Below are 16,121 nucleotides of genomic sequence, written 5' to 3'. Positions count from 1 at the left end.
AATGTAACATTTGTGAGTTGTCAAAATATTGTACAATTTCATTTCCTATCAGTATCAATAAAAAAAAGTAATGTTCCTTTTTCTTTCATACACTTTGATGTGTAGGGTCCTTCTCCAATTGCCTCTATGCGGGGATTCCATTTCTTTGTTACATTTGTGGAATCTAGTTAGTTGATGGTAGTGCTTTAATCCCATATCCACTGCAGAACCGGACATGAGAGTTTTTTCTCATCTAGCTCCTCACGAATTAAATGATTCAATTCATAAATACATGTATTTAATGAATAATACATTGAATCATCGCATTCATTCAAATGAAATCTCTAACATACATATCAGATTCAGATATTTGTTCTATATAGAATATAGAATTCTAAAAAGAATTAGATTCCAAATGATAGCATTATCTATAAATATACATCTAGCTGTATACTTCTAATTCCATTTAATTCTTATATTAACTTAGAATTTAATTCCTATATTATAAGTAAAAGAAAATATAATTCTTATAATAAAAAAGACTACTGAATTCGAATTGTCCAACATTTTCCAATCCGACAAGGCTTTCGCAGGCGAATATTTACTCTTTCAATATCTGGCTCATTCATAGGTTTAGTTCAACCTATGACCTCTCAGAAAAAATCTATTGGTTCTTGGTTTGTTCTGCCACCCCATCCAATGAATCATTGGGATTCATTTTCAATAGAATCTTATGCAGTCACTAGTTTTGTCATTCCCATAGCTTCTCCTTTAATATCTAGGCCTTACCTCTACAATGGAGCATTCAATTTGTTCCCAAGTCAATCTTCTCAATCTCTATCAACTGAATGTTCTTTATTATTTCTCCTATGAACCAAATTAATCTGATTATTGTATTTAAATTTTTAATATTTTTATCGACCAATTGGTATTGATGCTTTGTCACACTGCATTTCTTAATGTGAGATGATTCATAGACCAAACATATTGGAATAATATGTCGTACTTCTTCTCTTTCTCTCATCCTTCCATTATCCATATCCCTCTATTTTTGTTTCACAATGCACCATCAATAATGATTTATTTGTACATAAAAGGATTTATGTTGCTGCAACTATAAAATAGATAAGCATATAGTGAATGAATGCTTCCTTCGATCTTGAGAATAAAAAGCAATGAGTTATTAGTTCATACTAGGAGTTGGTCCTTCCATAATCCATAATTTTATTATAGTCACCGGATCTCAATGAGTCACACACTAATAATTGCAATTTTACCAATTGGTCAATCGAATCTTTATTCAACCATATAGAATTGAATTCCTTTTGAATGAAGGCAAAAGAGTGAAACAGTTTTTCGTTTTTGTCCCTATCCACGAAATAGAAAGGACCCTTTATTCTTCATCTACAAATATCCAAATTTTGATCCCTTATACCGCATAGATAGTTCGAACCATATAAGAACAATAATCAATTTTATCTCAAATAGTTTGTAGGGAAACCCTATCTTCTCTTATCCATTCAACACGGGCAATCTCTTTTCCATTCAGAAGCCTTGCAATTTGTACCCGAATCCCTTTTGTATTTGCTTGTTCAGCTAATTCAATAGCTCTCTTCATTGCTTTTCCAAATGAAACTCTATTTTTTAATTGTAGAGCAATATATTCTGCAAGAATATTAAGTTGTCCATAAGGTCTTGCAATTCTTGTGATAGCAATTTTGAGTTTCTGATTTATAGAATTTAAATATTTTTGTACATCTATTCGTAATCCTTTGATTCCTCAGGTTGGACCCTCAATTAACAAATTGGAGGACCAAATATAGATTGTGACCTGGATGAGATCAATTCTTTTTCGAATCCCTATATGTGCAATTTCTTTGAACCCTGAGGATATTCTCATGTGTTTTTGGACATAATTCTTGATACAATCCCATATTTTTTCATCTTCTTATAGATTCCTCGAATAATCCTTTGATTGTGCAAACCAAAGGAAATATGACTTTGGGTTGTGCCAAATTAACAAGCCGTAGTTTTGACACCGTACCAAAGGAACTAGCAATGACGAGATCGTTACTAAAACATAGTACGAGATCATGACTAGAGCTTAGCGTTAGCGTAACAAGCATGTGTGCCAGTAGGGACTATCAAGAGATTGTTACTAGCACGCCTCTTCTCGATCTTTGCCTAAGTTATCTATGGCAGTTGAGACTCATCTCATATCTGAAACCAAGTGGATTTATTTTATGTCCCATATCTTTCTATATAAATTTCTATTATTTATTTTTATAAATATTATTTGAATTTTATTTCATTTTCTTTATTTCAGTATTCAGTTAAGGTAAGACTTCTTTTTGTAAGATTTGATTTGTCAAATTCAAAGTACAAGGGGATTTTTTTTATTTCCTTTAACCTCATTCAAAAAAAAAATAGTTATATGACAAGTGGGTTTATCGGATACCTGCGTCCCCTAGCTTGAGGTTTGACCTTTTTCATCATGGCACCTCCATTGACTTCCGCTTTACTAATGAATGAATCAGCTTCGTTCAAACCCATATTGTGACTAGCATTTTCCACTGTAGAATAAATCAATTTGAAAATGCAATAACATACTCCATAAGGCATGAGTTCTCATATCATAAGTGTTTATTCATAAGAACATCAGCAAATTTGATCAATACCTCTGGTCTGAAGTAGTTCTCACTGCTGCCTTTTAATAAATCGCATGCCCTATTGTGTTCTTGAGAGAAAATCTCACGCTGAAATTGTTAATCCTAACACACCCATATTTCCTATACCTCCCAAGGTGTTTGGTTGTGTATATTTTGTCCACATCCTTAGTCCAAAGAGGGACAAACTTGATGCTAAAGCCATCAAATGTATCTTTTTGGGATATCCATCTCATCAAAAGGGATACAAGTGTTATGATCCTATTACCAAGGTCTGTTTTGTCTCCATGGATGTTACTTTCTTGGAATTAGTTCCATACTTTTCTTCTACAGGTCATCAGTGCTCTCTTCATGGGAGAATAAGATATAGTTTAGTGAAGACAGCACATCAGTTGTTCCCCTTCTTATTCCCATATAACTTTTATCTGAAGAGAATGGCTTATTTGAAGGGAATGGTGCGCATCCAGAGAAAGAGTTGAAGACATATACCAAGAGGAAGAAAATGGTACAACCCGAAGTTCTAAGCGACTATACCCCGAATGTTAACCCGGAACCAGGAAATGTTCCTGACTCAGGTAACTCTTTCATCTTCTCAGAGAATCCTAATTTGAACTTGCCTATTGCTATTCGCAAGGGAATATGTTCTTGCACTTAGCATCCAATAGGAAATTTCATATCCTGCAATTCTATGTCTTCCTCTCATTGTGCCTTCATATCTGCTCTGTATTCTATTAAGATACCTTCCTGTGTTGCATAAGCACTTTCAAAACCTCAATGGAAGGCTGTCATGGGTAACGAAATGCAAGCACTTGAGCAAAATAATACATGAGAAAGCACCAACATTCCTAAAGGGAAGAAGGTCCTAGAATGTCGATGGATATTCACTATAAAATACAAAGTTGATAGCACCATTGAAAGGTATAAAGTAAGATTGGTTGCAAAAAAGTTCACTCAGACTCCCGGTATAGATTACCAAGAAATTTGGGCTCCTGTGGCCAAGTTGAACATTGTGAGGATCATTCTTTCACCAGCTACTAAAAAATCCTGGCCACTCCATCAACTAGATGTTAAGAAGGCATTCTTGCATATAGTCATCCAAGAAGAAATCTATATGGACATGCCACCTGGTTTTCAAATTGAGAGGGAGACAGGAAAGGGGTGCAAGTTCAAGTAGGTGATATATGGTCTTAAACAATATCGTAGAGCATGGTTTAAAAATTTCAGTGAGGCACTACTGAAATTTGGGTTCAAAAGGAGTCAAGTTGATCATACACTATTTGGGAAAAAGAATATTTTCGGAATTATTGCCTTGATAGTGTATGTTGATGATATTGTTGTGACAGGGGGTAATGTGAAGGGCATTGAGGATCTTAAATCTTATTTAAGCAAAGTGTTCAATATTAAAGATTTAGGACCCCTTAAGTATTTTTTGAGAATTGAGGTGGCAAGATCAAAGAAAGGGATAGTCATCTCCCAGAGAAAATATGTGTTGGACTTGTTACAACAAACAGCGATCCTGGTATCTGGACCTGCAGATACTCCTATAGAAGGCAATCATAAACTTCATGAAGAAAGGGGAGGGTTACTCAAATATCCTAATCAGAAATAATGAATAATGGGCAAGCTTATAGACCTCACTATCACTCGACCAGTCATCTCTTATACGGTTCGCATGGTCAGCTAATTTATACATGCACCATGTAAACTGCATCTTGAAAGGGATATTAAGATGTCTCAAATATGCACCAAGGAAAGGGATATGTTTCTCTAATCAAGGACATCCTGATATTGCAGTTTACACTGATGATGATTGGACTGTTTACCAAACTGATAGACGATCCACAACCGCCTATTGTACCTTCATTTTGGGAAACCTGATTGCTTGGAAAAGCAAGAAACAAAATGTGGTGGCAAGATCAAGCACTGAAGTAGAATACACGGTAATGGCTCATGGTAAATGTGAAGTAATGTGGATCAGGAGTGTTCTTTTTTATTTGGGGGTTAGAGTTAAGAGTCTCATGACTCTATATTGTGAAATATAAACAAGAGGGGTGGAGGTCACAAGAGACTAACTTGCCACTCCTTTTCTCCTTTTCTCTTTTTCTCTCTTTCTCTCTCTATCTCTCACACACCTCTCTCCTCCTTCTTCTTTATTTTCTTTCCTCTTTTCTCTCTCTAGAACCCATCTAAGTGTTCTCTTTTCTTTAATTTCAACTCCTGTGTAACTCAAGATCTCAATTCTTCATAGGAAGGATTGAGATCCCAAAGTTTAAAAATCACAAGGGAGCGAGACCCCTCCCTAAAGCATGCAAGCTTCCAAATAGGGATCAACTACTTGATTGGGAGATCCAGGTGACTATGGCATAGACTTTAGCTTCATCAAATCCAACCAAGGAGATGAGTGTAACTTCCTTGATTACAGAGCCTCCTATGTATTTTTAGACATAATGTATAGTCAGACCCACCTCCTTTCACACCTAATCAACGTAAATATATTTGCATCCACTATTACATCCACCAGTACCCTCAGTCTAGCTAGCTCAACATACTAATGCTTTAAGTTATAGACCCAAATAAGTTATCATCTCTCGACTCCCACCATGTCTAACCAACAATACAAGACCCTTGAGCTCTCCATTTGATAATTCAAGAGAAGAAGAGCAGAGTAGCAGCTGTCAAGTAGAATCCACCCACCATCAAAATCTTGATGCATATATTACCAAACATTTCTTTGTTTTTCTTTCTCTTTTTTGGCTACATTAGTATAGACTAGAGAAATTCAAGTGATTTTGACTCCACTATTCAGGACGTCAGTTTCTCCAATCCTGGTTAACATGAGATACCATGAAACATGGCATATTGGCCCTTTTTAACGAAAGCCCATTGTGCTCAATTTTTGGAAACACAAATCATAACTAAGATGCTTTCTGGAGAAATCTATACATATGGATGATTAACCATGCAATCAGTTCATATACAGTTCTCATATTATTGCCACAAGCACTTACATTATGTTTTAATGAAGCACAAGCATAAGGCGAGTTATGCAAGATCAGATTTGTTAAGAGAGAGTATACATGCCGTAGGGTGACAATATATTTGTGGAATCGAACCAAAAGGAAAATCCGGCGCCAACAGCAACCTGTTAACATACAAATACCAATGTCAGTTCAAAATATAAGATGAATCCAAGAAGCAAAATGAAAAAAGAGACAAAGGGGGATGTTCAAACAATAAAAGAAAGATCTTGCCTGTAAGACAAGCTTCAACCCTGCACGTAGCCTATAATTTTGACCCTTACAATGGATTAAGAGGTCATCAAGTAAACCAATTGCGGCAAAGGCAAGAGTTGCAGTTGTTGCCCCAAAAACTTCAACTGAAGAGAAACCAGCAACAGTTCTGGTAACTATGACCCCAACTGAAATAAAAAACAATCCACCAACTGTAGGAGTTCCCTTCTTAATGAAGTGCATAGCCTGCCCTTCTTTCCGTAATATTTGATGAATCTTGAAACTTCTAAGTAATGGAACACATACAAAACCTAGACATGTTGCCAAAACCGCTGATATACAGAATGGATATGTTAAAAGAAATGGTTCCAATGGTATCCGAATGATCCGCCATGCACATGAGTCCACTACTAACAGAAACAATAGCAAAGAGACTAACAATCCTATATTAATCAAAACCCCAGTGCCACACCTGCAGCACAGATAAAACAAGTCAATTGTTAACATAGAAAAATCTGTATCAAATTACAACACTGATAACATTACTTGTCATGGAACAAATAACTCACACTACTTCCAACAAGAATTAACAATGCAAAACTATAGATAAGCATATCAAACACTCGAGCAAAATAACTTGCGCATAATTAATGAGGCTAACATCAAAATATATTGAAAATAAGAAGCTTAGAGTCTAGACTAGTGATGGAAAGCTTGGCGCACAAGTTACTCAGATTCAGCAGGCTGCGGAGTCCAGAACCAAACACATGGAACTGCTCAAGCCTAGCTGGTTCGTATTTTTTTTTTTTGTTCCTTTTTTTTATTTGTACCAGGCCGGCTCTTTGACAAAACTCGGTTGTCTTTTCACACCTTACTCAGGCTCGGGAACCCAGCCAGCCCTTGACCCAAGTCATGGTTTTTAAGCACTGGTCTAGACCTTAGAAGCCAGTTTCCCTACACTGTTCAGTTTCCTGCTCCAAAGATGCAGCATCTTAGGCTATCATTGTTAGGAAACCAATGCCTCTATAACCTTTAATGCTTGGCTCCTGCTTCCAATCGCAAATCTAGCGTCAAAGGTTTAGATTGTTGTCCTAAAGCCCACCAGAAATAAATGATATCTAGCAAAAGACCACTGCAAAAAAAACTGATATCATAACTTTCCAAGCACAAAAATGTGTCGAAGCAACTTAAGGAACAAAGAACTTACACCATTAAAGGCCTTGGCTCTTGTAGTACCCCATGTGGATACCAATGTAATTAGTGTGATAAAAGAGAAACACCACAATTTTGTTGGTGCGAGCGAAGTGGTGCATGTGGAAGAAAGATGCTCTACAAATGAAAAAGGCCATAGGAGCTAGATGGCATGAGTTCCATTGGATTCATGCTGAGCTTGGTGGCCTAAGCCTATGACTCATTGAGTCGAAAATCCAAAACACTAGGTCCAAAGAGGAAAGAAGACATGTACTACGTTACCCTTGAGGGTTAGCGGGTCATCCCTTGTTGAGAACGGAGTTAGCCCCATGGTCAAGAGTTTAGCCAAGGGAAAGGATACTCTAGCGTGAGGTTGGGGGCATATAAGGGCTAAGGGAAACTCCTCAACATTACCACCCAACGACATGCATGCATGATAGCCGAATTTTTGGTACGTGGACCTGAGTGCCCTGCACATGTATATGCAAAGAGGGAGCCCGCACCAAAGGGATTTGTGCATATGCCTAAGGGTGACATGGCTTGCCCTTGGGTGCACCTAGAGTTCATGGCAACCTTGTAGTCCATCTACTTAGTAGCTAACTTTGAAAAGCCGATCATGAGCCCCTGCGAGAGAGATTGTGGATCATGGATACAGTTGGGATGGTTTGAGAGGATTGACTGTGATTACAGATGTTAGCAAAAATCGAGTACCTAATTATAAGTTGATGAGTTATCCCACGGTATGGGCACTCCTTCAATGTTTCTAGTTTCTATTTTCTTTTATTTTAAAAGCATTATTGTTATTTTTTAAAAAAATAAAAGAAATTTTCTTTGTAAATAATTAGGTGAATATTATGTGATTTTGTACTCTTAATATAATGAAGGAAATATGTAGAATTGTGTTTTTATGCTGAAAACAATTGTATTAAAATTTCATGATTTGTTGTGTTCTCCATGCCTCAGATTAGATTTTCTTGAATTCCAACGCGTGGGACACATGAGCAAAACTTAGGACCACGTGAGGCCATGTCATCAACTAGTAGGACTGCATGGGACCCAATGGCCAACGCGGTATTACAAAATCGTAAAGTTAGTTGAAGTGGAGCATGGAAAGAAATCAAGGAAAAAATCTAAGATTCATATTCCAAGATTTCAAGAAAAGTTGACTACCACTCAGAGGAGGACTCTAAGTAAAAGAATTTAAAAGATTCAAGAAATCTTGAGCTTCAATAGAATCTTAGAAACCTATATCATTAAGAGGGACATCCATTTGAATTATGGACAAGTGTGGGATAAAGCAATTAATAAGTGATATCATTGTCAGAATCATGATGGCTGATTTGAGGAATAAAGGGCAAGCATTAAACGCGGCTCTTAACTCTCATATCTCCTAATTGGAGTAGGCAAAGTCAACTCCTTTCTAGACCCTAACCTCATCCTCTAAATTAACCTTGAGCCCAACTCTCCCACCTATGGGCAAGATGTGAATCTCACCTGAAATTTACTTTCACATGGGAGAGAGATTTAAAAGGCAGGGCAATGAGCTTCAAGAGGGCCTCTGCTAAGGTTACCGAGATCTCCTACTTTGGTAGGCGATCCCTTCTAGGATCTCGATTCTGTCGCTCCCAGAACGGATCTCTCAGGGATCTCAATTTTTAAATTTTGGGATCTCAAACTCCACTCATAGGGATCCTGATTCCTGTTATTAGGGATTATCATATGTACTCATAGGAGTCTCAATTTTTAACATGTGCATTTTATGGATGGCGTCCCCTACCATAGGGATCTTCTAGCATTTCATGATCCCTCGCTCCCGCTCCCAATCCCGATCCCAAGAACTATGGTTTCATCTAAGGTTTTCACGCCAAGAGAAAAAGATGAAGGAGTGCATTGAAGAGAAGACAAGGAGAAACCATGCCCTGCACTGCACATGATAAAAAATGATAGCCTCTAGGGCAGGCATGCTAGCAGGAGGGCAAAGGCTCTTTCAAGGTAGGCTAGTGATGAAAATCAAGTTGATTTCCATGGCTGGACAGGAGCAGCACGTGATGGAGAAAGGAATACTCCGGCTTGGCACGTGAAGGGTGTTACACAGTTCCCTTTGGGGTTGCATGTTAGAGGTAAAAGTTTTTTCTGGGCAGGCAAGTTAGTTCCTGCTCCAAGGCAAGTACGTGGGCAAGAAAAGAATGCTTTCAGTTACAGGTGAGACCAGCAAAGAAGATGAGGGAGAACAGTCAAGAATATCATCATGGAACAAAGAAGAACAAGATAAATATGTATGGACCTTCATGTGACAAATAAGGAGGGCTTTCGTTTCACAAGGTCCACAACTGAGAGATGACCTCCATATAAAGACCGCTTCTCAGAGGGCCATCCACATGGGAAAGGTGAGAAAAGATTCTCTAATCTTGCTACAAATTCAAGGTACAGAATGGCATTCTCTACAGGCCACTCAAAGTACACAAGAATAAAAAAGTTTCTCTACAGCCTGTTGTGCATGTACGATAAAGGAAGACATCCTCTATAAGCTAAAGATCAACAAGAGATGATCTTCATGGGCTGCTCCATGAAGATCAAGAGTTCCCTAGGGATGCTCGGGAGAATAAAAGATGAAATCCTTCAAAGGGTTACAAAAATCATTAAGAAAAACCCCAAAGAGGAAAAGAAACCCTAAGAATCATGAACAGCAAGGTCTTCAGATTTTAGAGGTTCCCAAATTGGAGTTTGAGATGACTTCTGCCCGAGTCAGTGCACCATTGATGGTAGGCGATCCAGTGAAGGGTGTACCAAGTCCCAAGAGCTAATCACAGGCAACTCTCACAGTATGTTTCTTGTGTTTTTGTTTTGTTATGTTTTCATTTTGTAGGCACCATATGAACATGACAGCAGCAAGGTCTAGGTGTGTTTACTGATTCGGTCATGTTCTGTATTATGTGTATTGACGTACAAAAGTATGTAAGAAGAGTGGGCATGTCGGCATGAGGAATAAAATTGTTCAGAAAAAGTTTTTTTGTTTACAGGTCTGGCAAGCACCACTATAGCTGCTTGCAAAATGCAAAAAGGATATTCATTTTACCAATATTGAAGAATCAGTATACCATATTTGATTTAATTATGGGAAGAGATAACTACCTTCCAAAACTAAGATGTTAAAATTACAGTGAGTAATAAATAGTGTAAATAAACCTGTAAAAAAATTTATCCCCATCCCATGATACCATCCCTGAAATTGGCACCAACACGATAAAGGATGATTACCTACTGCTCCGCTTCCATTCCCAACCTCCTGCAGTCACACCAAACTATTTATTTCAGGCACAGACTGTAAACCAAAAAGTACGCTAAGAGATTATTGAGTATTTTTAGCGCCATCTGGTGGATCAGTCTCAAATCCAACCCAGTGTTTTTATGTGGCATTATAAATTGAGATTATTGAGTATTTTTAGCGCCATCTGGTGGATCAGTCTCAAATCCAACCCAGTGTTTTTATGTGGCATTATAAATTAACGCAAAATGAGTGCAAATTTCAAATTGCTCTGTACATCTTAGCGGATTCAAATTCGAGTCTCAATAAGACACCCATTGCCATGCGAAAACATGGCTATCACTGGTAATCTTTGTACCATGCTTGCAAAGTGTTTTGCTCTGCTTCCTCACCTCCTCTTATCTATCATCTTCCCACCACCTGGTCCGCCTCCATTTTTCCCTTTGTTGATTCCTATTCACTTTAACCGATAAATCATTTCCACATCTTTGATGACAAAAAAAAAAAAAGCAAAATAGCAAAATCTACATAGAAGAGGAAGGAAAGAAAAATAGTATCATTGTTCCCCTCCACTATCACTTACCCAAAAACATGGCATCTGTTATCCCAACAAGTCATCTTTGAAAGAGCCAAACCATTATCCACACCCCTTAAGTTCTTTCCAAGAAAGAAATCTCCGTATGCATTGGAGGCCGATATCAAAACAATAGCATACCTTGTGACAAGAGGAAGGAAACAAAAATAGTATCATTGTTCCCCTCCACTACCATTTACCCAACAAAACGTGGCATCTGTTATCCCAACAAGTCATCTTTGAAAGAGCTAAACTATTACCCACACCCCATAACTTCTTTCCAAGTAAGAAATTCCCTTAGCCATTGGAGGCCGACATCAAAAGAATAGCATACCTTGTGAACTTAAATAACCCCTATACTTTCTATTCCTTTTCTGTACTTCGGGAAACATGTATAATTTTGCTTACAATGGTGAGTGAAGGAGAGATATCAAAGAAAAAAAAAAATAATTAGAAAGCTAAAACAACTAAAAAATGAGCTTAAGCATCATGGCATACAAAGGATGGCAAATAAAGGACTCAACAATATCATAAACACAAAAAGACTTCAATCCTGGGAGAAAAAAAAAGCGTCACCTGTTCTTTCCTCCTCCACTTTGGAGAGTCGCAACCCGGTGGGCAGTTGTGGTCAAAGCTGAATCAGGCCCTAACCACCTAACTCTCTTGCGAGGCAAATCCACATCCCCCGATGGATTTATAAGCAATTCTGTATCACTCTCTTCCTCTCCTTCACTCGAAGACCACAAATAGGAATTTCCCAAGGAAGTTCCCTCATTATCATCCCAATTATCAAAACAATCCATTTCAAATGAATCCTAATAACAAGAATAAAATCTTTAAACGCCATGAAATAATACATAAGAACTTTATCTTATTTGCTTTTTGTGTCAGTGCAGGAATTCAATCTACATACAAAAGGAAAAATCACGAGTTGAGACAAGAAATCCTATTGACTAGCCCCCCATCATTGATAACAGTTGGAGACAAGGGAATTGAAATTCGTTGTGATTGCAGCTACTAACAAGCAGAAGGCTAGAAACCACAAATCACAAGAATTTCCTATAACTTCACATTTAATGAGAGCCATAAAATCACAATAAGAACCACAGAGGGACAAAAGCAAAGGCAAGGATTTCTGAAACTGAAACTGAGAATGAGAGTTGGAATACCTAACCTCTCCCATGGCTGAGACTTGGATCCATTTATGCCCCACAACGCATCGATGTCTTTGTCTCTCATATCCAAGAAAGGACAGGCGTTTCGATATTGATTGCTACATGATCAGAACAAACGTATCACTCCGTGATAGTGAGAAAAAAAACAGAGAGAAAGTATTCGATGATGACGCTTCTAAAAAATAAACGAAACAACAAAACACTCAATTCCTGAGTTTGTCAACGCTATAAAAGCGATCCAAACCTTGTTATTGAGGATAAATTTCGAAGGAGGAAGGCAAGCAAATCGACATAGTGGTTGGAGAGTTGCAGAACGCATAACTCTTAGAGAAGGACTGAGATACATTTGGGCGTCAGTACGAGATAGAGAGAACTATAAAACTGAGAGAGAGAGAGAGATTAATGGTGAACTTCAAAACTGAGAAGTGGATGGAGCATGTCCTTTACTTATTATGGGTGCCAGTGTATTGGAGAGAGAGAGAGAGAGAGAGAGAGGAGGGCGAGGAAAACAAGGGACTTCAAAAATTGAGGGTTCGATGGCGACATGCCTATACCTGATAACAGACAAATTAGGAGAAAGTCAATCAATTTTGGAACTGTAAACAAGGGGAAATAAACGTTTTCTCCAATTCATTATGGATGAAGGTTCTAACTTTATGAAAACAAAATAAAACCTATCTTAAATCGTTATATGGAAAGCACTTTCAGTAACCCTAAAATCAATTTTTAATACGGACAAAACTCAAAAAATATATTGATATTGCGAACTAAGAATACTTATTTTTAGAGTGAAATGGACACTCTATATAATTTGTTATAATATATGATATTTTTAATTTAATATATATTATTTTTAAAATTTGAAATTCTAATTTTTCTTTACAGCGATAATGTTGAACCCCATATGATCAATGTAAAGATTTTTCTAAAGCTTGAAATACAATTTGCAGCCCTATCAAACCATTTTTTTTTTACTATTATGTTAGGGCCTGTTTAGCTTATTGGATTCAGATTTCTAGGAGTCACTTTCATAGAAAAGTTGGGCCAATTGTGTTTGGTTAGTATATAATGGACATTTCCATTGGAATTGAGATTTTCATGGGATTCCTGAATACTCATTTTAAGCCTAAAATTTGGAAATCTCAATTCCATCAAAATACGTGGAATTGACATTTCATGGAAATGATCTATTTTGTTGCTCAAGAGCAAAAAAAAATATTTAAATTTTAGAGAGAAACTATATCAAGTTTTAAAGAGAAAAAACATATTAAAATTTTACAATATGTCAAATTTTAAAGAGAGAAAGAATATGAAATTTTTTAGAGAGAGAAAATATACAAATTTTTTTGAAAAAAAATTATCTCAAATTTTAAGTTTTAGAGAGAGAGAGAGAGCATATTAAATTTTTAAAGATTAGAAATTATATCAAATTTTAAATAGAGAAATTGCCAGAAAATATTTAGAGAAAGAAATTATCAAATTTTAAGTTTTAGAGAGAGAAACTATATCAAATTTTAGATAGAGAAAGTATTTGAAATATTTAGAGAGATAAACTATTTTAAAAATATTTAGTTAGAGAAACTATCTCAAATTTTAAGTTTTAGAGAGAGGAATTACATTAAAAATTTTGAGAGATAAACTACTTAAAAAATAATTAGAGAGAGAAACTATATAAAATTTTAAGTTTTACCGTGAGAAAATATCTTAAAACTTTAGAGAGAGAAACTATATCAAATTTTAGATAAAGAAAATTTTTAAAAAGAGAAACTAATTGAAAAATTTTAGATAGAGAAACTACATCAAATTTTTAACTTTTAGTGAGATAAAGTATATTAAAATTTTAGAGAGAGACTACCTGATAATTTTAGAGAGATAAACTATCGTAAAATTTAAGTTTTAGAGAGAGAAAACATCTTAAAATTTTAGAGAGAGTAACTATATCAAATTTTAGAATGAGAAAGCACCTAAAATTTTTTTGAAAGAGAAACTATCTTAAAAATTTTTAGAAATAAACTATCTCAAATTTTAAGTTTTAGATGGAGAAAGTACCTTTAAATTTTAGAGAGATAAACTATATCATATTTTAGAGAGAGAAACTATCTTAAAATTTTTATACAGAAACTATCTCAAATTTTAAGTTTTAGAGAGAGAAAATATCTCAAATTTTAGAGAAAGAAACTATTTCAAATTCTAAAGAGAGTGTATAAAAATTTTAGAGAGAGAAACTTTCTCAAAAAATTTAGAGAGAAACTATTTTAATTTTTAAGCTTTTGAAAGAGAGTGTATTAAAATTTTAGAAAAACTTTTAGAGAGATAAACTATCTCAAAAATTTAAGAGAGAGAGAGAAAGGATTTGTATTTCCAAAAAAAAAATATTATAGGCAATCCAAATGGAATTTTCATTTCCTTGATTTCTACTGGGATTCAAATAGTATACACCAGCGTTTTAAAAAACGCCGAGTCGAACCGGACTCGCCCGGTTCGACTCGGAAATAGTGAAAAAGGAACCGGATCGCCCAAAAATCGGAAATCGTCCGGTTCTAGAGAGAACCGGACGATTCTGTACAGTGAATCGCCGATTCACTGTACGGAATCGGCGAGTCCGAACAGTGGAATCGGCGATTCCGTACGGAATTTTTTTTTTTTTTTTTTTTTTTTTTTTTTTTGGTAATCCATGATAGATTTTTTTGTAATCCATGATCGAATTTTTTGGTGTTTTGTAACCCATAATAGAATTTTTTGTAATCCATGATCGAAATGTTTGTTTTCTTTTCTTGTAATCCATGATCGATTTTTTTGTTTTTTTTTTTTTTTTTGTAACCCATGATAGAATTTTTTGTAATCCATGATCGAATGTTTTGTAATATATGATCGAAATGTTTGTTTTTTTTTTGTAATCCATGATCGAAATGTTTGTTTGTTTTTTTTTAATCCATGATTGAATTTTTTGTTTTTTGCTTTTTTTGTAACCCATGATAGAGTTTTTTGTAATCCATGATTGAATTTTTTGTAATCCATGATCGAACTATTTTTTTCTTTTTTTGTAATCCACGATTGAATTTTTTGTTTTTTTTGTTTGTTTTTTTTTGTAATCCATGATCGAATTTTATGTAATTCATGATCGAATTTTATGTAATCCATGATCGAATTTTATGTAATCCATGATTGAATTTTTTGAAAATTTGTGATTTTTTTTGTTTAATCCATGATCGAATTTTTTTTTGTAATCCATGATAGAATTTTTTGAAAATTGTGATTTTTTTTTTAATCCATGATCGATTTTTTTGAAAATTTGTTTTTTTTTTTTTTTAATCCATATTATTCAAAGAGAAAACGAGAGAGATGATGATTTTGAGGCCACCCTATCCCAGCCATATAATTCACATATCGAGTCCCAACAGCAACAGTGTAGGGATGAGCACGAAATACTGTAAATTAAATGCTGAATGGCGGTTCATGCAGGGAAAGAACATATCAATATTTGCATATTCATTCAAAAACATGAAAATTCTTAATGGAGTACCCTCATTTTTTATTGAATTCTTAAAAACCAATATTTATAATGAATTTTAATAATTTTTTCGGATTTTTTTGAAGCTTTATTCTGACCGATTCACCCGATTCCGATCCGGATCGCCGATTCGCCGATCCGGATCGGTTTTTGAAAAGCCCGATCCGGATCACCAATCCGGTTTTTAAACCATTGGTATACACCATATTCCAAGAAATGTCAATTCTAAAAACACAGCATAACTCATAAGAAATGTCAATTCTAGTAAATCTCAATTCCTTGATTTTTCCCTAGATTGAAAAATCCAGTGATCCAAACGGCCCTCAAGTAAATCTAAACCCTGCGCTGCGACTTTCAAGGAAGGTTCAATGGTGGTATTACCCCCAAAACCTGAACGCCCTCCCTCTCTTCTGCCATGCATCTTAACCTCTCTCCCTTGTCTACCGGCGCTACTCCACCACACCCTACTCCCTCCGCAACGCCACTGCTCCAGCTGCAAAATCTCTTTCCCTTCCTCTCTCTTTCATGCA

The 16,121-nt window shown here is 35.8% G+C and overlaps 1 protein-coding gene across 24 annotated transcripts in view; it reads right to left on the bottom strand.

The window, feature by feature from the left end:
• Nucleotides 1-12,714, bottom strand: part of TRANS11 (translocase 11) — a 78,996-nt gene extending 66,282 nt beyond the window's left edge. For 5 of the 24 annotated variants that reach the window (XR_016050895.1, XR_016050897.1, XR_016050894.1 and 2 more), the window contains exons 1-5: nt 12,325-12,706; nt 12,080-12,178; nt 11,482-11,720; nt 5,897-6,347; nt 5,654-5,787 (exon numbers count right to left, since the gene is read on the bottom strand). Coding sequence is in view for 9 of the 24 variants with exons in the window: in XM_088860318.1 (XP_088716444.1) it covers nt 5,723-5,787; nt 5,897-6,347; nt 11,482-11,720; nt 12,080-12,178; nt 12,325-12,426 (956 nt within the window). In the remaining 15 variants the exon portion in view is untranslated. Of the gene's footprint in view, nt 1-5,653; nt 5,788-5,896; nt 6,348-10,324; nt 10,353-10,723; nt 10,787-11,481; nt 11,721-12,074; nt 12,179-12,324 lie in introns of those variants that run through there. The other 19 variants (XR_016050900.1, XR_016050891.1, XR_016050892.1 and 16 more) reach the window with 14 other exon arrangements.
• Between the last annotated feature and the right edge of the window lie 3,407 nt (nt 12,715-16,121).

The sequence above is a fragment of the Amborella trichopoda genome, chromosome 3, assembly GCF_054954075.1.
Source record: "Amborella trichopoda isolate Santa Cruz 75 chromosome 3, AtrichopodaSantaCruz75HAP2 v2.0, whole genome shotgun sequence".
Taxonomy (NCBI): Eukaryota; Viridiplantae; Streptophyta; class Magnoliopsida; order Amborellales; family Amborellaceae; genus Amborella; species Amborella trichopoda.
Note: the sequence above shows the minus strand (reverse complement) of the source record. Positions and strands in the feature narration are given on the sequence as shown.